This window comes from Cyanistes caeruleus, chromosome 1, assembly GCF_971803275.1.
Source record: "Cyanistes caeruleus chromosome 1, bCyaCae1.hap1.1, whole genome shotgun sequence".
NCBI lineage: Eukaryota > Metazoa > Chordata > Aves > Passeriformes > Paridae > Cyanistes > Cyanistes caeruleus.
In genome coordinates, this window is record NC_141701.1 from 49,261,898 (window position 1) to 49,288,346 (window position 26,449).

General features: G+C 41.4%; 2 protein-coding genes across 5 annotated transcripts; both read left to right on the forward strand.

The window, feature by feature from the left end:
* Nucleotides 1-1,475: 1,475 nt before the first annotated feature.
* Nucleotides 1,476-11,694, forward strand: LOC111923992 (myosin regulatory light chain 2, smooth muscle minor isoform). 4 transcript variants are annotated; one of them, XM_086891590.1, is made up of 5 exons: nucleotides 3,203-3,578; nucleotides 4,471-4,506; nucleotides 8,461-8,658; nucleotides 8,853-9,014; nucleotides 10,110-11,694. In XM_086891590.1, the coding sequence occupies exons 3-5, from the start codon at nucleotides 8,475-8,477 to the stop codon at nucleotides 10,280-10,282; spliced, it is 519 nt and encodes a 172-aa protein (XP_086747716.1). In that variant the 5' UTR covers nucleotides 3,203-3,578; nucleotides 4,471-4,506; nucleotides 8,461-8,474; the 3' UTR covers nucleotides 10,283-11,694. The 4 variants fall into 4 exon arrangements, with proteins under 4 accessions (XP_086747698.1, XP_086747716.1, XP_086747707.1 ...); XM_086891572.1 differs by lacking the exon at nucleotides 4,471-4,506 and having other exon boundaries at nucleotides 1,476-3,578; XM_086891581.1 differs by lacking the exons at nucleotides 3,203-3,578; nucleotides 4,471-4,506 and adding an exon at nucleotides 6,841-7,026.
* An 8,124-nt stretch (nucleotides 11,695-19,818) lies between these two features.
* Nucleotides 19,819-25,625, forward strand: MYL12B (myosin light chain 12B). The gene is made up of 4 exons (XM_086891605.1): nucleotides 19,819-20,269; nucleotides 20,534-20,732; nucleotides 20,927-21,088; nucleotides 24,811-25,625. Exons 2-4 carry the CDS (start codon nucleotides 20,549-20,551, stop codon nucleotides 24,981-24,983), a joined length of 519 nt encoding a protein of 172 aa, XP_086747731.1. The 5' UTR covers nucleotides 19,819-20,269; nucleotides 20,534-20,548; the 3' UTR covers nucleotides 24,984-25,625.
* Nucleotides 25,626-26,449: the final 824 nt, after the last annotated feature.

Here is a 26,449-nt window from a genome sequence, read left to right on the forward strand (position 1 = left end):
TTAGAGTAGGTAAATCATTTATTTGAATATGGTGCTTTGCTTTTTTGTTCTTTGAATACCCTAGGTCCCACTGTGTTGTCTGGGGATTTGTACAAGTATGCAGTTCACTAAAGGATCCTTCTCCCAGTAAAGTGCATCCTCACAGAGGAGACACACTGAAGAAGAGATGTGATATCATGGCTCTTTATACCCACATAGCCAGGATTTTGGCGGCTGCAGACTCTGCTTGATAAATTGATCTATTTACTTTAGGCTTCTCCTGCCAGCCTGAATTACTTTATTGTCATTTCCATGGAGGGAAATGGTATTTGATGTATGTGGGAAATAACAACCCACATGCAGAGTAAGGTGTTGAGTTCCTAAGCAGTGTATAGAACACAGCAGTGGAGAGCCTAGTAATGACAGAGCATGAAAAGACATGGAAGGTGCAAAATGCAGAGATGGCAGAGGCCAGGAGCACCTGGGACAGCTGATCCTTCTCCAGACACACCACCACAGAGCTGGGCAGAATGCCTGCCAGGCAAGAGAGGAGCCTGGTGGCTCCATTAATACTTTATTTATTGCAGTGAGACTACCCACAAAAACAAAGGAGTCACCAACCCAAAACGATTAGCCTAAGTCTGGATATAGTCAAGACTGAGTTTAAAAGCAGCCTTGAAATACTTCTTTCTTTAGGGACCTCTGGCCTCTGAGGAAGAAGCAGGTAAGCCACTTTAAGGCAGATTCTAAAATTACTTAGGTGTGCAAATAATGGAAACTCACAGTACAAAACTTCCAAGTCCTGTTGGAAGCAGACTCCAAAACGACCTAACTTATTGACAGTACCTTTACATTCCCAAACCTCATCTTTAGCATTTATGGTGGTCTACCTCACTTGTGTTTCAGTTTCACTATCTGTAAAGTAAACTCATGGAACTTTTATACAGTAGAAGGAGGTTTAATGAGAAGAATGCAACAAATGACTCCTGTAATTTTTTGGAACTGGGTAATTATCTTTTTGTGGAAACAGGATTGCTCTTCACAAGCCAATATTACTTCTGTATTTCTTAAAGATTCCTGAAATCTACTGAGTCAGTTTCTCCCTACTTCTCAAAATAAAAGCTTGCTCACCCTTTCCCACTAAGAAATTATTCAGAAAAAAAAATTGTAAAAGGTTAATCAACTATGGTGATTTAGAGTGCAGGCCAAAGTCCTCTGTGGTTAGTCAATATTTTAAGTATTACTCATTATGTTAAATATTAAACCCGACAGCTGCTCATATCCAGGACTCTCCAGACACAGATCCCAAGTATGAAGGATTATTCTGACAGGTCTTCCTAAATATTCTTTACTGACATTTTAGGCTTTGCTTGTTATTTCCATTTTTCCAATTTCACATAAGCCAAAATATTATTTTAGTATAGGTCATAAAAAAGAACATTGAGTCAGTGCTGTACTGATTTTTGAAGGAAAACATTAGAAAATCATTGTCATTGTATTATTTATTTAATTGTTGGATAGAAAATACTTCTAAATAAATAAATATTATGATTTCTGCTCGTATCAAGGCTAACTTGGATAAATAATGTATCAATTTCACCACTGACTCCAGCTGTGGAAGCCATGGACTCGTAAGAAACGTAAGAAACAAAGATGGAAAAAGAGATGCAGAGCATGCATGGGTTTTGTACGCAGCTGGAGGAGTGACCCATTTCTGGATCATGAGAGGAAAGCCTGTCTCAGCATCCATGTTGGAGCTACTCTGCAACAGAAACTCACGTGTTCAGGGTCAGGAACTGCCTGTTATCACACAACAGGCTCATCCCAATTAGGCAGCCTGCAGCATCCTACCAGTGCCCAGGGAAAGGTGGGAGATGTGACAGCAACCACCACAATTCCCTATAGGTAAAAAATACTGCCAGCAGTAGCAGGGATGGGGAAAACCGCAAGGGGCTTCTTTTACTCTTTACTCTTACTTCTTTTATAGCACTTAATGAGCAGAGTCAGTGTTCCCCCAGAGGTGTGCTCTCTGCCAGGGGATCCCATGGCAGGGTGCACACCTCCTGGACAATCAGTTATTTCCCTCAAAAAAATCAGAAATATGTGTAATCTCTTACTGCTTTCACAGACTATGTGACTTTATATATACAGTTGCAAACTCTGTAAAAATCAAGTAAGTAGAACTACATGCAAAGTTATAAATTAGGCCACATAGGCAGTGGCTGTGATACCTATTTATTAAATGATGCTGTTTGTTTCTTTGAGCTGTGGTCACCATTTTTTGGATGATGTTTTTTGGATGAAGAGGATACTCCTCTTCATCTCAGCTTAAAACCAGTATTATTTACTAGGAAAAGGCTCTTCTTCCAGAGGATGGTTGGGAACTGGAACAGGTTCCCCCCGGGAAGCGGTCACAGCACCAGCCTGACAGAGTTCAAGGAGTGTTTGGATAATGCTTTCAGGCACAAGGTGCGATCCTTGGGGTATCCTGTGCAGCGCCAGGAGCTGGACTTTCATGACTTCTGCAGGTCCCTTCCAAGTCAGGATATCCTGTGATCATCTGTCAATCTTCCAGACACACTAGCACCTGCTGAGCATGCAGGACAGTGCCATACCACGTGTTGGGCTGTTCAGAGCTGCAGAGTCGATCAAACGACTAGAGCATCTCTCTTAGAGGAAAGGCTGAGGCAGCTGGGCCTGTTCAGCCTCGAGGAGAGATGATTGAGAGGGGGCCTTTTAAATTAAGTATTTGAAGGGAAGGTTAAGAGGATGGAGCCAGGCTCTTCTCGGTGGTGCCAAGCAGTAAGATGTACAGAAGTGTCACTGAATATGAGGAAGAACTTCTTCACTGTGTGGATGACCACAGCCAGAGAGGGTCCGGAGTCTCCCTCACTGGATGATGAGGACATCACCGTCTGGATGCAATCGTGTGCTATGTGCTTGAGCGGAGAGGCTGCACCAGATGACCCACTGCGGTCCCTCCCAACCTGACCCATCCTGCTGCTCCGTGTTACCGGCTCCCCCCCGGCAGTCACAAGCAGCCGAGAAGGGGCCGCGTTGTTCCGGCGGAGCCCCTGGGGCCGGCGGAGCAGGAGGCCGGAGCAGCGCTGGCAGGCGGCAGGGCCGCGCAGCCCCCGCCCCGGGCCGGAGAGGGAGGGGCGGGGCGAGAGGGAGAGGCCCCGCCCACCGGCGCGAGCAGGAAACTCCCGCCGTTGCCTTACAAGGGCAGGCGCGCGACTCCCTCCGCCCCTCGCCCTTGGAATGCGGTGACCACACCGCGCTGCACCAACGCGTCGCCGGGGGAGGGGGGAGGACACGCACACAGGGTGGAGGGGCTGAGCTCGTAGTTCTGACCTTCTCCTTCAAGGAAGGCAGAGACTCCAGGAAAAGAACGTGAAACACGCGGGGCGCTCCCGGTCCTGTCCCCGACACGGTTCGTGTCATCTGACCGCCGAAGCGATGGGCCAAGCCGCCACCTCCCCTTCCTGCGCGGATGGTCTCGCCCACAGCTTCCTTCCTGCCCGGCGGGGCGGCGGCCGCTCCGCTCTCCGGAAGTGTCGCTCCAGCCGCTCCCCGCCGGTGCTGTCCCCCGCCGCCAGGTGAGTCGGGGGGCTTCGCCCGCTGCCCGCGGGGCAGGCGGCCGGTCAGGGTGGGGCGGTGCCGGGCCGGGGGTCGCTTGCGGAGCCGGGGTCGCTTGCAGCGTCGCCCGCCGCGGGCGCAGCTCCCCTCGGGCCTCGGCTCGATGCTGCTGTTCTTGATGAGGATCCGCTCTAGGGCTGGAGCTGGGGGAGACCCCGGCTCCGGGCCCCGCGACCCCGCCCTGTGAGCCTGGCAGGGCGGGACGCCACGGGGACGATGCCCGCGGGGACGAGCTCCCTGAGCATCATTTCAGGAAACCGGTGTTAAAAGGTGCTGTTTGTCTCCGTGTCGGAAGGGCTCGGCAGCCTCCCGGCTACATCGAGCCCCTGCGGGTGTTTCATGGTCTTTGTCAGAGCATGGGAGGGGCAGGGCTGGGAGCTGCTGCGGCCGAAGAGGTGAGGTAGTGGGACTGGGTCTGTCGCTTCCTGCTCACCATTTGGAGTAACCATAGCCGCACAGGGGACTGCGTGCAGTTCCCCGGCTTTCAGAACCCCAGAATCAATTAGGTTAGAAAAGACCTCCGAGATGATCGAGTCCAGCCTGTCACCCTGTGACCGACCACCATGGGAGCTAGACCATGGCACTGAGTGCCACACCCGGTCTTCACTTAAACACCTCCAGGGACGGTGACTCCACCACCTCCCTGGGCAGCCCATTCCATTGTCTAACCACCCATTCTGTGAAGAAGTTCTTCCTAATGGCCAGCCTAAACTTGGCACAGTTTCAGACTGTCGTCTCATCCTGTTGCTTGTTGATTGGGAGAAGAGTCCGATCCCCATTTGGCTACACCCTATTTTCAGGTGGTTTGAGACAGCATAAGATGACTTCTGAGCCTTATTTTCTCTTTTGCAGACAAACTGTGTTGACTCACTGGCGCTGGATTTTGAGGCAAGTGTGACTCCTGTACAAGGGTTTTAGGAAACTTACTAGGGATGAGTGTGTTAAAGTGGCTTTTAAGACTGGGTGGGACAGTGTAGGGTTTGGTTTTTGCTAGCTTGCTTTTATAAAGTGTAATCTGTTCTTTATTGAGCCTTGACGCAGATCTGCTGGAGAGCACATTGCTCTTATCTCTTCCTGTTGCCACCCAGATTGTGATGGATGTGTGACTGTATGTGATGCTATAATTGAGTACGTGGACAGAATTTGGGATTTAGCTTTAAGGTTGACTTTTGAGTTTGATGTTCTATCTAAGTTCATGTAGAGACTTTCTTGGCTATGCGTTTGGGGATTTCTTGTGTGGTAGTTTGGTTTCTTCAGTAATAGATTTTTCAATTATTACAATATAAATAGTTTTGAAACATGGGAGTGTTTTCTAAAGCATAACTTTTGATCACTGCCTCTGAACAGGTCCAACCTGCGCCACAGTTAGTGGGCTGTAAATTTTCACAGCTTATTGCTTGGCTCAGAATTTTTAGTTGCTTGGGTTTTTTTTCTCCAAGGGTTTATCACTTTCCCAGAGGAAGGGACCACAAGATGACTGTATTTTTGTGGTTTGATACCCACTGTGACTTAACAAATGACAGTACGGGCAGCACAGAGCAGCAGAGTGCTGCTACTATCTATTTATTATTTTTTTAATATGTGAAAATCTTCCTGAAGGAAGGTGACATTTTCAGAAATACCTTATGATGTGTCTCACAGGTAGATAAAGTTTTACATTTGAAGTTTCTTGGACAGCTTCCAAAACAGGACCCAGACCATTCAGTGCAGCATAGTATTAAACAACAGGGACTAAACCTGCATGTCATGACTTGCACTATCTAATGTGAAGTATTCCCACTTTTTATCTACTGAAATTCTACTTGCAGCCTATACTAACCCTATTTCAGTTACAAAAGCATTTGATTAGGTGTGGGTGTTTTTGTTGGATAACACAAAGTGCAAACAGTTTTGGAACTTTTAAATCATAAATTGATCTCTTTGGCTAACTGGATTGATGACTTTGGTTTTCTGAACATATTCCAAATTGTACCACCCTCTTTCTCACAGAGATTCCTGGAGCTGAGTCCAGTGTTTCAGGCACAGCTACACCAAACCTGTGCTGAAGGGCACTGCAGTACTGTGAGATCTGATGTTTCTCTGTAGCTAGGTTGACAGCTCTTTTGGACTGGATGAGTTCTCAAGCCTGGTTCAGAGAAACTTAGAAAATAGTAATGCAAGCATTGGCACTTCTTAAATTTTTTCTAGCAAAATGTACTCTGATAGATCATCTTCTCAACAGAATTAAAAAGAATGTGCTGACTGTCTGCTTTTGTTAGCTCCTCTTGCTTAGGATTGAATTGTAGGTGAGGGAATTACAGGTAGTAACTTGCTGAGAACACTGTCTTTGCAGCACTTTTCACTGATCCTAAAATTACAAGCCAGACACAGGTGATAAAAAGGGATTACCTTTATAAGGATCCTTATGGTGCACAACATGCTGGATTAAAAAAAGCACTGAAGATGCGTACTGTAACAAATGCATACAATTTTATATGTTCAGCAAATTAGCATAACTGACAAGAATCTCCAATTAGAGACATAGGTGATGAGGTAATTCCCCCTCTGGCTCTACCCTTTTCTGAACCCCTTCACCTTTAGATAGGAACTAAACTTTGTTTATGAAAAAGTTGGGAAGCTGTTTTGATCTGGGTTCCCAAAGAATCTAAGCTTGGATCCCCAGGCCTAGGAGCTTCTAGGGAATGTATTTTGTCTTTCTAATTGAGTAGGTAAAATGCTAGCTATGAATACAATAATAGAATACAGAGCTGCAAATATATATGTAAAGAATATGGAGATATATAGAAGTAAAAAGGCAAAAATCAATTTGGTCAGTATCAGCATGTGCAGAGTAAACTTTTTTGTTTATATTGAATGAGCCATATCCTGAAAATTGCATTATTTCAGAGAGTAGTTATTAGAAGATAGTGTTTGGTTCTATTCTGAGTAGTTTTGGAACTTCTAATCAATAATCCAGAGTTAAATGAGAGCTTGCCTGAGGGTTTTTACAGCAGTAAGAAAACCACCAAAGTTATGCACAACCCTTGGCTGCAGCTTGAAAGCAAACTACCTTTGTTGTCAGCTGTCTACATAAATATCTCTAAGTCAGGAGTTCACATTTATTTGTTGCAGTGTTGTGGAGGCCAGACATCTCAGTTAGCTCGTGGTTAGTGAGTGCAATGAAGAGAACGTCTGCGTTGTTGAGCGATGCGCAGTTGCATTTCACAGGCTATTTTTAGTTCGGGACATAATGGTTTGTTTTGTACGTCAGAAGAACGTTGTAGATGCACGTAGGATTTAAAAGTGTGGAATGAGCAGGGGAAATCAGTAGCTGTCTGTGTGGACAGACTGAGAAGGACGTAACCATGGAATTTCCTTTTATGATCCAGATGCTTGGTACACCCTGTCAGGTATCTAATACAAAGCAAGGTAAAATGTCTTTCCTTTTAGTTTAAAAAACCCCAAAAAATAACTGCTTTTTGCCTGCATAGTGGGTTGCTTGTATAAGGGAGTTACTTTGTGTAATTTTACTCCCTTTTTTTTTTTAAGGATGAATCCCAGTTAGTGACTTCAGTCTTGTTTTTCAGGAGTCTAACAGAAAATATTCCGTCTTTGAGCAAACTATCTCAGAAAGAGTTAACACTGTGCTATGACTCTGATTAGCATTGCATTTCTGACCAGATAATTTGTTTCTAAGTTATAAAATTAATACTTAATATAAATTTCAGAATATAAGCTTAAATCTTTCTTCTTTGAGCAAACACTTGCTATAGGTGCTTTCTGTAAAATTCAGAGTCAAGGATGGAAGGAATCTTATTTGCATAGCACTTCATTTGAGTATTATGAAGGATTATGGCAGTATGAATTACACTTTAGTTTTAGCTAATGCAAGCAGAGATTATGAGACTTTTGGAAACAGCATTAAAAAGGGTCTAACTTCTGATCCAAAAGCAGTCTTGGCGGCTTTGTGTTTGCCTTTCAGTGAATGACTCAGCTTTTTGAGTTTGTGCTGTCATACATTTAATTGGAACACTACATGTATTTTCCCAGATAAAGAGATATAGTTAATTTAAAAGTTTCATTTCTACCCTGAATCTATTAGTGTTATAATATATAATAATCTACCATTTATTTCTTCATTTGACAGCTTCAAGGGAAACAATGACATTGGTATACCTGTGATACTTGAAAATTTATAAAAATATATAAATATTTCTAAGGATTGGTAGTTTAAAAGAAATGGTCTCCACATTTTTGTAGCTATTATGCCTTTAATTAATTTTAAAAAGAGTATGCTGACATTTGCATGTGTTGTGTAGTAGTTGCACTGTGTAAGGGAATAGCACTGTAGAGCTTTTGAACTAACTCGGTGCTCTCTCTCTCTTAACAGCAGGTAGTCTAACAAAATGCTATTCAGAGCCTAAAATACATTTTTTCCCCTCCAAAATGTTAGTTTAGCATACTGTCTGATCTATTTAACTACTGTGATAGTTTAGCAGCACATATCCTTCAATGTCAACAGTGCCTCCCAAGTCCCAAATATGTAGTCATCTTAATTTGTGGAAGATGCAGGTGGAGTATTGAATCAGCAATACAAGCACTGTGTGAGTTTAATTTCAAGAGCTATGATTTGATTTGGGTTTTTTAATGTAGCCTGCTATTGGCCTGCAGTGCTGGTCTCTGAATCCTCCAAGGCTTTATGCTTGAATAGGAAGTGAAGTCTGAAAGAAAATGGAGCAGGAGATATGGAAATAAATGCGTACTTTGGGGTATATGCCAATAACATGAAACTACCCATACTACCCATACACTTGCAGTGTGATTTGATAAGGCTAAATCTTGGATGTGTTTCTGTCTCCTTAGAACCAACAGCCACCATGTCTAGCAAAAGGGCAAAGACAAAGACCACCAAGAAGCGCCCTCAGCGCGCCACTTCCAATGTATTTGCGATGTTTGATCAGTCGCAGATCCAGGAATTCAAGGAGGCCTTTAACATGATCGACCAGAACAGGGATGGCTTCATTGACAAAGAGGACTTGCACGACATGCTCGCCTCCCTTGGTAATGTGCCTTTGCTGTTCGTGCTTGCCAGGCAAATTTGTGCTGCAAAATTCAAAATGCTGAGAGTTTGGGATATGGGAGGTGTGGTGTCTCACTGTCACACTCCGTTTGTTTTAACACCCAGTTTGTATTGACCTTACTATTTCAGTAATTTAGTTTTCAGCTAAACCAAGTATGAATCCCTTTGTTTGTAGGAAAGAATCCAACAGATGAATACCTGGATGCCATGATGAATGAGGCTCCGGGCCCCATCAACTTCACGATGTTTCTCACCATGTTTGGTGAGAAGTTAAATGGCACCGACCCGGAGGATGTAATCAGGAATGCTTTTGCTTGCTTTGATGAAGAAGCAACAGGTACGTGGGTGAAGCAACAGTGTACATGTATTACTTCTTCTTCTATTTTATTTATAATATTTTAAAAATATATTTATTTTTGAAATTTTTTATTGTTACTTCTGTAACAATAAATACTTGTGTTCCCAGAAGCAGTAAGAGTTCATGGTTTTAACTTTGAAAATTTTAATTTCTGCAAACTGAAAATCATGCCTGTATCCTCATGTGCTAAATTTGCCTTTTTAGTCTCTGTAGAAATCTAAAATTTCTGGCAGTTTGTTCTGTTGTTCAAGACAGAAGAAAGTATAAAAGATGTTGATCAGAAACCAGGGTCTTAATTTATTCCTTACTTAAAATTCACCTTTGGGGCCGCTTTTATGGGGGGGAATCATTGTATTCAAAGCTGCTGTGCTTTTATGAAGAACTTGTTTTCTGTCAGCAATTTTTATCCACCTTCCTTCTGTTAAGCTGCACTAAAAGGAGAAGAAAATGAATGCAAGCAAATTCTTGTGTAACTCACAGGAGTGATGATGGAGGCAATCATAAATTATACAAGCCTACTTTTTTAATAAATCATTCCAAAAATTTATTCTTTGCAACCAGTCTGGTAAATCTGAGTTTTACCACCAATTTAAGGTCAATATGAGATGTTGTAAACTTTCCCATGTTTCATGCACTTGTTGAATGTTAATAGGCAAGTTCCATGCCTTTTTTTTTTGTGATTTTTCAATAGCAATGCTCAAGGTAAACTGATCTGCTTTGTGATTTTTAAAATACTGAGTTGTTAGAAGGTTCTTGGTGCTATTGGGAGTGTAGCCCTGCTGTTGAGAAGGATGTCCAATATGAATACTGATAATTTTTTGTATTCTTTGGACCACCACTGGCAAAGCATATAATGGTCTTTATTTGAAGTAGTCAGACTTTTCAAGCTAAATGCCCAATTTGATTTAATCCTTGTAATTATTTGGCAATTTTATTTGGCTTTAATGACATTGTTTTAATTTGGCAGACAAAGACTGTAGGTATCTTTAATTTAGGGAAAGAACTCAAAGAGATGATCAGCCATGTATTAGCAGATAAATGGAAAAACTCCTGTCCTCCTACACTGTACTCCAGGGTTCATCCAAGAAGACTACCTGCGGGAGCTGCTGACCACCATGGGAGACAGGTTCACGGATGAAGAGGTGGATGAGCTTTACAGAGAGGCCCCCATCGACAAGAAGGGCAATTTCAACTACATCGAATTCACGCGCATCCTGAAACATGGAGCAAAAGACAAGGATGACTGAGCAAATCCCTGGATACCTGCCAATTATCTCTACATTTATGTTTATTTTTAACCGTTTCTTCCTGATAGAACTTGTTGCATGCATTTACCTTCAAAGCTTTTTGTCTTTTTTCAATATATTTATCTATTCCAGGCCATTTAGGCACATTTGCACCTGTAATCAGACTGGAAGCGGGGAAAATATTTTGAGGAAAAGGCTACAGGACAAACATTCCCTGGAGTTGATAGTCCAGGAAAATAATCTCAATGTTTCTGGTTTAGCTGGATTTTTACATTTTTGTAATAATTGCCATTTTGAAATAAAGATTGCTATATAGATAAATTACCTCAAAATCTTTTGTGAAGAATGACATTTCTATTATGCATTTACAAATGCAGGTGTGTTCATTGTATTTTTCTTGCAGTTGCAAGTCAAGCTAGAAAACTCATTTTCGTAGTGTTTTGTTCAGTGGCACAGGGTTCTGAAATGCTCCTAGCAGCATCTGCTGGCATCTTTGAAAATGTAGCTGCAGAAGTCTTTGATCTCAGGTTTTTGAAGTGGGATCTGACTACTGTGGAAGTAGTTTACCAAAGAAATGGTTAAGGAGGACTGTTACAATTGCCTCATGGCCAGCAGAGAACATCTAATTCTTAAGCAGTTACTATACCCAGCTTTTGCTTCCTTTTAATACTGATGGGTTTTCTAGCAGTACTTTCATGTCAAAGTGTGTATTCTTCTTTGCTAAGTACGATGGTATTAGGCATATTTTTTCCCTCCTGCTGAAGGAAGCTTGTTCAAAGGAATCTGTGTTGGTACTAATTAACAGCAGTACATGGCCAGAAAACTTACATGAAGCTTTATTTTTCTACAGCTAATTCATTTGAGAATGTGAGCCAAGTCATTCTAACAATTAACCTGGTAAAACCCTATAGGTGCTGAAGTTGCTCTCACTTTTTAAGATATCATACATATTCCTCAGTTATATTGGTAAGATGGCTTTTAACCAAGCACAGTCAGTCATTCAGAACTGTGCCTCCTTCTCTTGGCTACTCCAAGTTAGAAAGCAGGAGGAGAATTTATTTTGCCTATGTATTTATCTGTTAAAATAATGACCTCTTATCCAGAAAGCTTGCCCTCAGCTATATCACACAAATTAAGACCCCAAGGAGTAGGAATATAGCACAGAGGACTGTAAAGGCTCTGACAGCTTATCCTGTAAGGGTTTGTCTTCTTTCATGTGTGATACCATGAAGGCTTGGTTATTTAATCTTGCTTGTGGTCCTATATGGCAACTCCAGAAGATATTCTGGCTTCAGCTTTGTAAATAACTTGACAAAGTATACTCACTTGGCATACTTGGACTATTTTTTTATTTTTTATTCCAGGGTGTTTTTTTCCAGTTACGGGCTTAATTAAAATTGAGTTTTCAACCATTCTTCTTCCAGTTTTGTTTTATCTGCTAACAAACTTAGCCTCAGTTTTTCTACTACCCACATTATGTTCTACACTTCTTCAGGTTGCCACAGCTGCTCCTTTTTTTTAAAGTTTGCTTTTTACCTATCTTGGTGCTCTTCAGTACTGGCTGCTGAGTTATTTCTCCATGTGACACCTGCAAGGTTCTAGGAAGTAGTTTACAAGTATGCATGGAAGTTTTCACCAGCAGCACCCATGTGACAAAGACAAGTGTGGATGGAGATTTAGGAAACTCTTGTTGAAATGTTGCTATGTAACATTAGGCTGGAGAACACATTATGCTGTCACTTCTTTAGGCTGATTTTGTCACCTCTGTGCAATTCAGTACTGTGTGCATACATGCAAGCTTGAAGGACAGATGTAAGATACTGATTATTTTTTCCTTTTGATTCAGCTTTTGAACTTTTGTTAGGATCTGGATCCCTAAACCCCTCTTTTCCTGATCCTCTTTTCTCTGTAAATGTTATATATGTTACACTAAGTGGCAGGTGTGCCAGCTGGATTTTTGTTGCTGGAAGTAGTGATTTTTAAAATCTTAAATATGAGCTACATAAAAGAGAACCACGTATCCATCCTCCTTGAGAGGAAATTGTCCACTTCAAAAACATTCTATACTGCTGCTCTTGCTTTCTGAACAGCCAGCTGAAATGCAGGGTGTAAATGTTTTGTTCCTTGTCAGTCTTGGATGCTCCCTCTGCATAAAGGGTGAGACAGAATTGTACTGATGTAAAAATACCTACTCAGGAAGATGTGTTACTGAGAAAGAATATCCAAGGATGTGTGAGTGCAATGACAACCTTCCAAATTCCGATTTCCCTGTTTTGTTTTTTTTTATTGTAGGAGACCAGTTAACCTGCAAGTGGGCACAAACCTCTGAACTGCTGAGAGGCTACAAGGCCAACAGCCCCAGCCAAGAGACCATATAAGAGCATCAGATGCGTTTTGTAGCTAGGCAGGGAGGAATGTGACAGCTGAGGTTGCGTGCAAAGGGCTGTGGGGATGTGTCATCAATAATTCACTTCCAAAAATAACTTTGGTCACTGAACAGCTTAAAATTCTGATGACTTAGCCTTAGCATTTTGCAGCCAAAATCTTGGAACCTAATCTTTTCTCCCTCGGGGTTCATATAATAACAGTCTCCAAGCTCCACACCAGATTAAGGCTTATGATGAAAAACTGTTTTCATAGGCTCATGCACACATTAAATAGTCTTACATCTACAGTGATCTATAATGCCCAATGAAGCACTACTGAAAAGCAGTGATTTATTTTACATGACCTACTTACCCTGTTCTAAGGCTATAAATGCAGAGGTCAAATGAAGCCAAAAGACCTGAGGCTGCACAAGAAACCTCCAAAGAGGACAATGCGTCAAGTGCTGCCAGGGGATGTTTGCCTGCTACCTTTTCTTCCCCACTCTGATGCTGGAGATAAAGGTAATGCACATTTTACACTTGTTTCTGCTCTTTATTTAAGCAAATAAACCCATCCTTACGGCACAGTGATCAGATGACTGAAGCATTCGACAACATGAAGGCAGCTTGTTGCACTAGCTCAGCAACTATGGGATGTCAGAGAGGTGCTGTCCCTACCCTCCAGAGCGAGGATCCGTTTCAGCGCTGACCTAAGGACTATCTTTGGATCGCTTGTTTCTAGGATCGCTGTCGTATCTGGAGAAATGCATGCAGCACAGCAGCCCCATCCTGGCACAGGTCATCAGTGACAGCATGCCTTTGTGTCCTGACACCTGCGTTCCATCCAAAAGCTGGAAAGTATCTGGAATCTCGTCATCACGTCTTTCTCATGCTCTTTGCTAGTCTGGAGTGTTACTAACCTATTATTTGGGATGTTCCTGGGGAAGTTCAAACAACAACAAATGCAGAAATATTCCAACAATGTAAATCCAAATAACGGGTGAGTAACAATCAAAGTATAGTCAGGAACATTTTAGATATCAGCAGTTAATCCTCCCTTGGAATTGCTTATGCACCCATGCTCCTATTTTGGCTTCTTACTTAATTTTTCAAAACCCTACTGTCATTTTTAGATAACTGTCTCCTTTGGAAAAATGATTCATGACTACATTAACTCAGAAGCAGTATTGCAGAAACTAGGAACAATACAAAAGAAAAAAACCAACTCAGTAAATGCCCCTTAAAATGCAGCTTGAAATTAAGTCATCATGAAATACTGAAAAGTAATACTGGGGGGAGGGGGGAACCCCTCCACACAGTTTGTTTTTGTTTTGTGCTCTGAGCAGCAACTGCACAGAGATCAGTGTTTTCCCAAACTTTTGATATACTAGATAGAAAACTTCCCATCTTAAAAAAAAAAAAAGAAAAAGATGGCAGCACATGGCTGCTTTTCCTACTTTTCTCTGCAGCCCATGGATAAAAGCACTGCCAAGGAATATTTTCAGACCAGAAGTGTGATATTCCCTAGAGACCATACATAATAGGCCCTGCCTGCCTAATCACAAGGATTTAAGGGGTGAGGCAGTTTGCATCAATGTAATAAATCTGAGGGAAGATGTTTATGTGTTTCTCAGCAGCACTCAACAGGAGAGCAAGGAAATCAAACTGGTCTCCTCGAAAATCCCAACTGCTTGCTGCATACAGACTCTTCTGCCATGCAGCTGTGATTCAGTCCCTTGGTAAAGCAGCCTTGCACTTTGATAAAGCTTGAAAGTCAGTTACAAATACTACAGGATTAGGCAGGTCGAGACTGACTTTGCTGCTGCCATCATCTGCTCCTTTAGGCACCCGTATTAGTCATTTTACTGTTCTTGTAAATTGCTTAGTTTTGCGAGGCTTATTTAATCCTTAATCCTCACTTTGACTATTTTAGGGTATCACTGAGTACAACCTCAATAAATATTGAACTTGGCTTTGGGCTGTTTTTTAATTATGAATAGTCCTTGCGAGTTAAAAGACAGCATTTCACAATAATTTCCAGCCTGTGCCAAGCATATTCAAGTGAGTGGGTGTAAACTGAGGCTTGTAAGACCTGTCTTGTATGTGCTAAAATAGAGCTGGCATCAGACACGAGTTACTTGAATCTTGACTTAGCCTTGTATCTAACAGGCACTGGGATTTTTCCCTCTTTTCAGTTCTTCCTTAATTGTGAGCTAACCATCTCTAACCAAAAGGTAGTGGCAAGATATTCCCACCCCATAAGAAGTATATTGGTTTGGAAATTGCTCCACCAGCCAACAAAACTTGCAGAGGCATCAGCTGATAAGAAAACTGATAACAGCTTACTTCTCAAGTGACACACCTGACTAAATATGCTGCTGCTTGTTTTCTGGGTATGTCTTAGAACACTTTTAGACCTATGGCCAAGCATTGAGCATATTTCATTTTCTTCCATATTTGTACATACACATTGTCAGACAGACACAAACTCTAACACACAAGGAGAGAGCACACATGTACATCCTTAGGTTTAGCAGAATTAATTACATTTGTTTGAAAGATTGGGGGCCTTCAGCTCTCCTTGCAAAGAATACATATTAATGTTTATTTTTGCATTTCAGTTCTCCATTTCATGGAATCACAGTGTCTGGCAATGCTTCTGATTAAAACTAGTGCAAGAAGAGCTGAAAACCCCACATAGACTTGGCTAGAATTGTTGCAACTTACCAGCTAGGATAAAAAACAAGGGATGTACATACAGCACAAGAGGCAGAACAGTGACTTTGATCATAGAGAGCAGGGAACAAAAACTCAGCAGAAATCAACAGCCCAAAGATGTACTTTTCAATGTTCAGTTGGGGTTTTTAATTTGTGTTCTTTACGTATAAAGGACTTTGGATCTGGGAATGCAAGGAGTACCATGTCTGCTGAGTAATGTCCCTTCATGCTCTGTCAAACACATCAGTGCCCATTCATATAGTCACTGAGATGCAGTTTTATATAAATATATTGAAGTTTGTTTTCTCCTGTTTATATTTCATAGACTGACTGCATTTTATTTACATTCCGTTAAATAGTTCTGCTCTGTCCTTCGACCTGCTATATCATTGTCATACAATGCTCTAGAGAACTCATGTTCTTGCCTCTTCCTCAGCCATGTCCACTGGAAGTTACTAGAAAGTCAAAACTGTGCTATTTTTAATTTTCAGTATAGAGAAAGAATATGTGTTTCTTCTATAGGCTCCACTACATTCTCTGAGAGCCTTTATTTTTCATGCTTCAGCATTTACTGTGTGGCAGGGATCACCTGGGAAAGCAGCAGCCATTTTTATACCTGAGGTCATTGAATGAAAACAGGGAATAACCTGCAGTCTGTGGCCCTCAAGTGAAGACACATGTTCAGAATCCCTTCAGGACTCCTTAAATATTTTCCCCTTGGATCACAGCACTGGAGTTATTTTTGGAGAAATTCCAGAAAACTTTGTGGTGCTCTCAGCATCTCAAAAAGAGTGACTGTCACCCTGAGTGATACTGCACTGCACTTGGTACAGCTAGACAGAGACAACAGTTGCCAGCTAGAATCAGGGACGAAGGGATAGAAAGGCAGAGGGATGAGCCAAAATACCAGGTGAAGTAACTGACAGACAAAATGCTTTTGTTAAATGATAGTTTAGACCTAGAACTTAGATGGGTATGCTTAATTTTGACTCTGCTGTCAATACTTAACCTCCATAATTAACAGTTATTGAACAGTGATAATATGGTCAGAAAAAAATCTCCTAACTGCAGAACCTTACACTCAACTTTGATGCCGTTTTAATTCTCAATGTGGAAATCACATCTGCTTTTTCAACTAGTCTCTCTCTTCAGACCCTTTTGTTTCTAGTGCACATCCTCAGTCTCACTTCTACAATGACCAAGGATATGGAAAGGCTTCTGTACAAGAAAAACTACCTAAGTGTGACTCTCTGCTACAGCTGATAGAAGAGCATACAAGAGCTTTCTAGAAGCAAAAGTAACACAAAGGAAGTGGACACACATTTCAGTCGTAGTATTTCTCCCAGTACAAATTCTAGAGCATAGAATAAACATTGGAATAGGTACAGTCAAGGTTAGAAAGGTGCAGTTTTTCGTGTAACAAACAGCAACCTTGCAAAGGGTTCCATAAACACTGGCAAAGCATATTGTGGATGCTAAATTTATATCAAGTCAAGGATTACATATCAGGAAAGTTCGTGAAAGAAGCTCATTGTGGGTTACTAAATATCACATCTGGCTCTGGGTAGCTTATCCCTCCATGAACTAAACATAGTAGATATTGGGAGAGCATTCTGGGAAGATATCATTCTTATGATATCCCTGATTCTTATTCTTCCCTGAGTACCTGCATAAGGCCACTGCTGCTGCCCTCCCCTAAAGAACAGGCTAAAAACACCCTGTATGCTCTCTCTCCTTCAAAAAGAACAGGAATTACAGAGAAAGAGGTTTTTGGATTGTTTGTTTTTTTGGTTTTTTTTCCAAAAAAAGGTATGATTACAAGTTTTGGGTAAAAAAATCCAAAACAATAAAACTCTCCAGTGACCTGGTAGGGAAAATCTCATAGCATCTATTATTTCTTGAGGGCATCCAAGAAATCAGTAGATCCATGTGGTGCTCCAACCTAGAAAAATGCAACTGCTGGGCTTCCTGTCCCCAGTCTAAAGACTTTTTTTGCCAAGACTTTGCTCCCTGTCTTGCACATCCAGTACCCACATTTCTTTCAGCTGAGGCACACTGGTCTAGGCAGATTTTTACAGCAAGACAGCACAGCCATTCCTGTAAGATTCATTAAAATCATAAAGAAACATCATATGACACAGACTGATTCTGCTTCATTAAGCAACCAAGTTAATCACAAATATTTGCACTGTCACTTTAACTCTGCAAAGGCGAGGAAATAGACTCATAGAACTGTTAAAAGTTGGAAAATACCCCTAAGACCGTTGAGTGCAACTGTTAATGGAAAGAATTAAATGAAAGGAGGGAAAAGGTTTACTGTAAATTGCTCACTGTCTGTAGCAGCCATAAAGCTTAAGTATGAAATAGATAATTTTGAAGGTTTTTTGACAATTCAAAGAATTGAGTATTTTAGACAGAACGGATAGGAGCAATTAATTCATTTTACTTAAAAAAGTTTTTCTTAAACAAGACTGACATAAATTAGAAAGAAGGGAGTAATGAAGGAAAGATGTAGAAGAAAAATTAAAGAATTAAGAGCATACTTTTTTAAAAAAATCATCTTTTCAGAAAGGTTCATTTCTGTTCTGAATGTTTGATGACATCTCTCAGGAAGCACCACACTCACAAAAAAGACCCTGACTTTTTTCCCTTTTCAACGTCTGTGTCAACGAGATTTTAAAAAATATCCTCTGAATATTAAAAAAGGCAAAACAAATCTTTCTTTTCCCTTTAAATTTCTTTATTGCTATGATGAGTGCTGTAATCAAGTAAAATTGAACCATTTCTAGAAGCATTACTTAGATTTACATCAAACAGAAAATAGTCTGCTTGTAGGAACTGCTTCCCATTCCACCATGATGCAACAAATTGAAGATAAAAGCTTTAAGAGAAAGACACACACTGACATGCAATTTTGTCATTAAGAACTGATCTCATACTGGGCAAGTAATATTATTGTACCTCTCCCCACATCTGCAGAAGTTAAACACTGAGAACAACATACACGGTGACAGGTATCATGTAACACCCTTTTAACAGCATGAAAAACAATACAAGACAGAATGGCATGTTTGCAGTAGTAGTTCAATTTAAAGTAACTGATGAAAGAAGTTTAAATTAAGAGATCAGACAGCTTTTCATAATTAGATTTCAACACACAGTTTGGTTGTTCAACATTATCATGGAGTATTTTATTAACTCCCTTAACATCTTGATATTTCTACCGCTTTTCTGCCCACTCATACTTTGCATGTAATTATCTTGAAAGTACATGCCTCATCTAGTAAGCAGAGAATTTTTTATCCAAAACTTGTTTCCATTAATAGGCTTTCAATTTAGAAAAGTTTAGTCTTTATTTCTATTGCACTTTGAGGCAAACTTTAGAAGAGTGATATTAAAATTAACTGGGGAAATATTATAAGCTAATTAGGCCAAATTCTCAGCCCCTCATGAAATAACTTCTGATTTGAGAGGAGAGCAAGGAAAGAAAGTTTGGTCTCTTGGCAATTAAACTATCTCCCTCCAAATCTGAGACTGCAACTTCTAGATTACATGTGAAATTGCATGTTAATTTCAGTAGGTGCAGCGGCTAAATGTAGTTCACTTACATTTATAAATATAATTGATAATTTCAGCAAAAGCTCGTATGTCTATTTTTTCCTTCCACATAATGATCAAGGTTGGAAGAGACCTTTACAATCATCTAGTCCAACCATCAACCCAGCGCCACCGTAATCCCCAAGTGCCACATCCAGACACTTGCTGAACACTTCCAGAGATGGCAGCTCCACCACCCTCCCTGGGCAACTAACTCCAGTGCCTGGCCAGTGCCTTTCCTCCTTAAGAGTTCTTGTTTTCCAAGACACAGACTGAACACCAACAAAGCCCACAGCAGGTAGGAGGGCCATTCAAGAAATGATGATCTGGTAGGGCAGCTTTCCCATCTGACTACTTCAGGACCTTTTTTTGTGCAACTAAACAACAGTTTTCTTGAAGCCCAAACTATTTATGTGGGACTTCAACAAGCAACATGGCAATAAGCATTCCCTTCGGAAAATGTAAAAAATGTCCAAGTGGGCTAAAACCGAACGGCCTCTGAAGCAATTTCAGACACCATCCCCCTACACTAAAAAGAAGCTTGTACCTCCATTTATTTGAGATCCTCCATCAAATGACGAATGGAAAAATAAGTGTCATCCTTTTTCACTACGAAAATATATGCAAAAATAAATCCTCCAAGCGGCCTTACAGTCTACAGCTGTGAGAGACATTAAGCCTCGCTCCCGAGGGAGCACTCACTTAGAAGACTCTGGGATGCAATCTGGAATTCTTCGGATCCCTGAAGCGAAAGACGAGGCGGACTGCAGGTAAGGGTAACACCTGACACCTGCTAACCCGGGCAGCACATCCCCGCGGGATCAGGAGGCTCCCTTCACCTCCCCGATGCGGCACCACCCTGCGAACCTGGGCACGCCGCCGGCCCCAGGAGCACGGAGCCACGCTCCACCCTCAGCGCACACCAAAGAAAACCCCCGGGGAAGCTCTGGCAGGCCGCAGAACGCTCCTGAGCTCTGTCCCCACAGGCTGTCCCCGTCGCTCCCCTGCAGGCGGCGCCCGGGACCCAGCGCTTCCCCCGGGATGCTCCAACGCGGCCGAGGCGGGGGGCGCGGGGAAGAGGCCGCGGGGCCGTGCCCAGCCGGCCGCGGCCCAGGGAAGCCGGGAAGGGCTGCGATCCCTAAGGGAACCCCCCGGCTGCCTTGTCGGTGCCCTCCCGCCGCCTGTCCCGGCGCTGCTCCCCATCCCCGGCCCGGCAGGGCGATGGTTTCTCCGGGAAGCGCTGGAGCCGGCGCCGCTTCCTCCCTTCCGCCTCCGCCGCGTACCGGGTCCCCGCAGCCGCCGCTGGGTAAGGGGCCTTCCAAGACTAAAATTTAAAATACTTTACGTCTTCTAGTAATGACTCTTTTTCTGGTTTGTTAGTCTGTCTTTCCTTTATCCATATTTTCTGTTTCTCTTTTTCCCCTCTTGAAAATACTAAGGAAATACGTTCTGATGAGAGGAAATGAGAGCCCGTCAGAGGCGCGCTGTAACATTAAACCGTAGTACTTTTTTCTTTTTTGAATCCTAACTCTGATCTAACTGCGTTTACTGTATTTCCTTCTCTCCCTAGTGTCCAAAAATCAACATGTCTAGCAAGAAGGCAAAGACAAAGACCACCAAGAAGCGCCCTCAGCGCGCCACTTCCAATGTATTTGCGATGTTTGATCAGTCGCAGATCCAGGAATTCAAGGAGGCCTTCAACATGATCGACCAGAACAGGGATGGCTTCATTGACAAAGAGGATTTGCACGACATGCTCGCCTCCCTTGGTAATGTGCCTTTGCTGTTCGTGCTTGCCAGGCAAATTTGTGCTGCAAAATTCAAAATGCTGAGAGTTTGGGATATGGGAGGTGTGGTGTCTCACTGTCACACTCTGTTTGTTTTAACACCCAGTTTGTATTGACCTTACTATTTCAGTAGTTTAGTTTTCAGCTAAACCAAGTATGAATCCCTTTGTTTGTAGGAAAGAATCCAACAGATGAATACCTGGATGCCATGATGAATGAGGCTCCGGGCCCCATCAACTTCACGATGTTTCTCACCATGTTTGGTGAGAAGTTAAATGGCACCGACCCGGAGGATGTAATCAGGAATGCTTTTGCTTGCTTTGATGAAGAAGCAACAGGTACGTGGGTGCAAGTCGGCTGCTTGGCAGGGGTATGGCTGGGTTTCTATGTGCTTTATTTGGGTTTCTAAACAGGATGCTGATTTTGGCGTCTTCATAAATTAAATTTGAGATGATAAATCCTAGATGGCATATTCTGCTGAATTACTGAGTGACAGTAAAATCTGTCTGGCTGTTCTGTGTCTGTACTGAGGACTAGTAGGACTGTTCTTCTGTGAGGCTTTGAAGAAGAGTGCTTTAACTGGGCAGTGGGTATGTTCCTCAAAGTTCCTCAAAAGTGTATTTGCTCTAAGATGAGGAGCTCAAATCAGTAATGATTTTTTATGGCATTAAAAGCTAATGATGGGAAATCTATCATACAACTGAGTTTGTCCCCCCTCTGCAGTAGGTCTAATATCTGTTTAAATTCTTCAGGTGTTTAATATTTCAAGACACACTGTCCAGACTTCATAAAGTCTTACAGATCCTCATCTGGCTAAGCGTTCTTTATGGCTCTGAGGACAAATGTCATGCCCTCACCTGCAGCTCAGTTGCTTCCAGATTGCAGGAAGGGCTGCAATCTTAGGTCTAAAGATAAAAACCAGTTGCTGTGTAGAAGGCAGAAATGGCAGATTGGACTGACTTGAAAAGCTAGATGAAGGGAAAGAGTAAAACACAGAGTTCAGTTTTACTATATGAGACTTCGATCTTGAGGTTAGAGTTTATACTTTTATGTATTTATTCACCTAGGCTAACATTCTTGAGAAGTGTATTGTAATTGGGGACGAATGAGGCCATTCTATGGAATTACAGAGTATCAGTGCTTTGATATGCTGTGAACTTGTCTTACTAGCTCACATTGAAATTATGTAGCCTTCTATAGTAGAGGTGACACTGCACCTCTACAACATCCTCACAACTGTCCACCACAACATTTTAATCTAGCCAGTCGATAGATGCTCTGCACCTTTTGAAGGATATCCTTCCGTTCTGTTTCAACAGCTGTTTTCAGTCTGTGTATTTTTAGCACCTTTTGCCTTTTCAAAGAGCATCCCCTTCCTGCTGAGATGTAGGTAAACAGGCTTTCTGTTGATAAGGCCTTTTCAAATGTTAATCGACTTCCTCCCTCTCAAGGGAAATCTCTTTACCATCTCCTAGAGAAGGAAGTTTTATTAGTAGGTTAATTATTTTTTCTTCACAGGTCATCTGACTCACTGTGCTACAAGGGTTTTTTTTGTGTGCACCAAAATAAGAGCCTGTGAATTACAATATAAAGAAAATGTTTGTGTTACCAATTATTTAGAACGGAAACTTCTGTGTCTATGTAAACAATAAATTACTACTTTGGGCACCCATACACTGATAAGATTGATTTTAATATCTCCCAGCTCTGTGTGGTAAATGTTGTAGTCTAGCCCTACAATGATTTGAGGATACTAGTTTGTTCTACAATCTGTTTTGTGTCTTATGCCACCCTCAAATTTTAACCAGGAAACATGTGAGATAATTACGCTGTTTTATTGAGTTTTGATTCATAATAGTAAAAAGGAAATCTTCAAAATGGCATGTGACATATTTGTAGAACCCATGTTATGTTAATCCTTCATTAGTTTTATCCTCTTATTTGGCTTGTAATCAGTTTGCTCCTTTTAAAAATGTACAAGAACATTTCCAGCTATATCAAACTCTTTTACTTTTTTTTTTTTTTCATTTCATGGTCTCCACTCATGTGTTTGTCATGGGCTTGATTTTCTAGCTCTACATCAGTGTAGGTCTTCTGGAAGAGAGTAATACAAATCAGATCCTATAGTTGAGGATAAGGTAGTCCTACTTGTCAGGTTTTACTTACATTTCCTATATTGCCAACCTAGTTGGATATGTTGCTTCAGCATTACTATCAAGTGCAGTGCTGTGGAATTGGTATAAAAGTTGGATCTGTCTGCATTTGGAGTATTTTTAATCTGGTCTTTGATCTTGCATTGTCATCTGCTTTGTGCTGCCTGCAAAAGGCTGAACCTTAAGTTTTGCTTCATTTATTTGTTACTCCCCATCTACGCTGAAGGTGCGTGGGAGGGAGAGGAGCCCTGTTTGCTTTAGTTTGTTGCTGATAAAACTTGTGGCGGATTCCTGGTCTGGCAGCCCAGTTCAGTGTTTAAACAACTACCTATTCAGACAGGAGCAATTAAGTCCTTGAGGCAAAACTTGCAGCACCAAAGGCTTTGCATTCTTTGAATACTAATCGTTATGTCATCTCTCATCACTGCTCACTCTCTATAGGACATCAGAAAGAGAGTCTAATCTTTCTGGCTGCCTTTTCCCTCTTCTTTACACCCATCTTCCAAGAGAGAACTCCAAGGTCAGACCCGATTAGGATGGGCCTGGCTTACTGAACATTCTCCCCATTTCTGAAGATTGCTGCTAGCCTTCTTCATTTGCATTCAGTAGCCAATGGCCGGTCTACACTGAGATATGGTGCTGTTTCCATTAGCATATGTTGAAACACATTTTTTTCTTCCCTTCCCCCAGCATACACCACCCCCATGCTAATTTGTCATGCTCATTGACTGCTTTTTGGTTCCCCAATTCCCTGTTTGTCTCTCGAATGAACTCTGTTAGCTTAACTTACACAGCTCTCTTTCCAAAGTGGTGCTTTTTTTTATCACATTCTGATTGAATCTACATCAGTTGATGTGGGTGTCTACATATGATTTCCAGCTGTTCCACAAAGTTTACTTTCTTACTCTTTTTTTGGAACCTGCTTCTGTCTCATCTGTTCTGTTACTAACATTTCTGTTCTGTTACTAACATTTCTCCAACTAAAGTTCAATAACCAATTTCTTTCTCAAATGAAACAACTGTTGTGCTGCTAAAGGTATGGCTGGTCGTATTTCAGCCTGTATCAGTTTCTGCATTCTACTGTCTACCTTTTGTTATGAATGTTTCCTTTTTAATCTCTAAATTTTCCTGGAATTATTTGGCAACTGGTGGTTCTGCCCATTACTTGAAACACAATTAGCAGAAGCTACCTAGAAACTGATCCTTTTTATATCTTTGTTAACTTCCTCAAAAATCTTCTGCTCTTTCAGCATAAAATAAATAATACGTCCTACTCTTTTTTTTTTTTTTTTTTTACCTTTTAAATGTTATCCACCTTTACCTCTCCACCATAAACATTCTTCCTGCCTCCTGAGTTAGCTTGCTCAGTCCTGTCTGAAAGTCTCTTCTGTTATAAACTCCATCCCTGGACACTTGCCAGGAGTTCACTGTATCCACATAAACTGCCTTCAGCAACGGTGTTGTGCAGCACTAAACAGTGGTTATTTAGTCCCCAGGGGAAACTAGTTTATAGAGGATGTGCAAATATATCTAATTAAAGCAAGAAAAATATAGTTAATTTAAGAGAACTGCTTGTATAATGAAGACTAGCAGTGACAGGAACTTGTTTTTCCACGTTGAGCCGTTGAAGATCAGTAGATGTAAGTGTTATTATACCACAGCAGGTCAGGCCCTGTCTTCAAAAATCTGTATGAAATGCATTTAACTTCCTTTCCCTTTGCACTCAAGGAATTTCTTTACAATTCAGTTAAGGAAATTTTTCGGGCTCTGTGCAAATGCATTAGTAACATATCACTGCTGCCCTGGTTAATTGCCTGTGTGTTGGCATGTCTGTGCTGCTGCTTTTGGAGACCCAGCTAAGAGGCTCGGCCTCCCTTTTGCCTTTCTCTCTGCATGTCTCATTCCAGGGTTCATCCAAGAAGACTACCTGCGGGAGCTGCTGACCACCATGGGAGACAGGTTCACGGATGAAGAGGTGGATGAGCTTTACAGAGAGGCCCCCATCGACAAGAAGGGCAATTTCAACTACATCGAATTCACGCGCATCCTGAAACATGGAGCAAAAGACAAGGATGACTGAGCAAATCCCTGGATACCTGCAGATAGCACCTTTAGTTTTTTGGGTTTTTTTTCTTCCCACTAATTTTATTTCTCAGGATCTATTTTTTTTTTTTTTTTTCCTTTTTTTCTTGTTGGGACCTTTTGCATACATTTTTAGTGCTGCACCTTCTTCCTCTGTGGATCTTCCTCTGTGCCTCTCAGACACACCTGCACCTTTGTAATAAGACTGGGAAGTGGCAAGGAGAGAGAGGACAGCTTGTAGTGATAGAGGTTGAGGGGCAAAGATCAGAGTGTGGAGGCCTGGGTAAAAATGTCAGTGATACTCATCCTAGCTAGGTTAATTTTACATTTTTAATGATAATTTTTCAAATAAATCACTGTCTACTAAGTGCATAATTAAAATATTCATGCTAGAAGTATAATGTTTCTCTAATGATATCTGTAAATATTTTTGCAACTGTATGCAGTCATGTTGTTACCTATTTTTGCCTTAAAAATGATGCATAAGTCACTTAAGCATACTGATGTTTGTACTTCAGCAGCTATTTCACCTGCTACTGTGAGCATACACATGAAGAAGAAATTCCTATCCTTCAAATTTTAGTGTATTGTAAATGAATAATTTCTGTCCAAGACTTGCACATTAAACATTTTAAATCTTCTGGTTGTAGTTGAGCACGTATTTTACCACCTCAGTGCCTGCATTTCTTGCCACTGAGTACTATATTAATAACACTCTAAAAAAACTTACAATGTAAATACCAGTGTTTTTTTTAAAACAAGGTATTATATATAGGTAGAGTTGCTTGAGTGATGCTTCTTACCAGATCTGTGAGGCTGCCAATATTAAATTTTTATCTTCCTGTTTTTTTTCAAAGCACAGTAAGAACAGGGCTGGATGAAGAAGGGAAGGTGTGCTGTCTCTGTCCTTTTTGTTTTCTGTCTGAAAATGTTACTCTTGGTTTTTAAATGAAACAATATACACTATTTTTTTAAGACCTCCTGCTGTGAGTGGTGTTTTGGATGTGTGAGACTTGAGGCATTCCTTTTTGTTCCATTTCTCATAGTTGTATCCTCTATAGATCTTGTGGTATGGAAGGCATGGCAGATTTGCCACACTGTTCTGAAGCAATTTTGCCATAATCGGAATGCTTGTGGTCCTGCAGTTCTTTTGTCTTGAGAGAAAGGATGATCAGAGCTGCTTCTGACACTTCCAGGAATTACACTGTTAATGCCTTCAGAATTTACATTACAAAATTAAGAAAAGTCATTTGGCTGAGAGCATTTTGCTGTTTCTTGGTAGGCTGCTGTTGCAGACTGAGCTTTTAAGAAATGTCACCAGGGGACGGCAATGTTCAGGAGCTCTAAAGCTCCTGCTCCACCTCAGTCCCAGGGAGCTTTGCTGAGGTGTGGGAGCTGTTAATTGTTTAATTGTGATTGTTAATCACACAGGGATGACCTGACCCCTCTGACTGTGGGTCTGTA

Coding starts and splice junctions, on each gene's coding strand:
- LOC111923992 (XM_086891572.1), top strand. CDS start 3,473: ATGGTCTCGCCCACAGCTTCCTTCCTGCCCGGCGGGGCGGCGGCCGCT. Junction 8,659..8,852: donor CGACATGCTCGCCTCCCTTG/GTAATGTGCCTT, acceptor CTTTGTTTGTAG/GAAAGAATCCAACAGATGAA. Junction 9,015..10,109: donor CTTTGATGAAGAAGCAACAG/GTACGTGGGTGA, acceptor ACTGTACTCCAG/GGTTCATCCAAGAAGACTAC.
- MYL12B (XM_086891605.1), top strand. CDS start 20,549: ATGTCTAGCAAGAAGGCAAAGACAAAGACCACCAAGAAGCGCCCTCAG. Junction 20,733..20,926: donor CGACATGCTCGCCTCCCTTG/GTAATGTGCCTT, acceptor CTTTGTTTGTAG/GAAAGAATCCAACAGATGAA. Junction 21,089..24,810: donor CTTTGATGAAGAAGCAACAG/GTACGTGGGTGC, acceptor GTCTCATTCCAG/GGTTCATCCAAGAAGACTAC.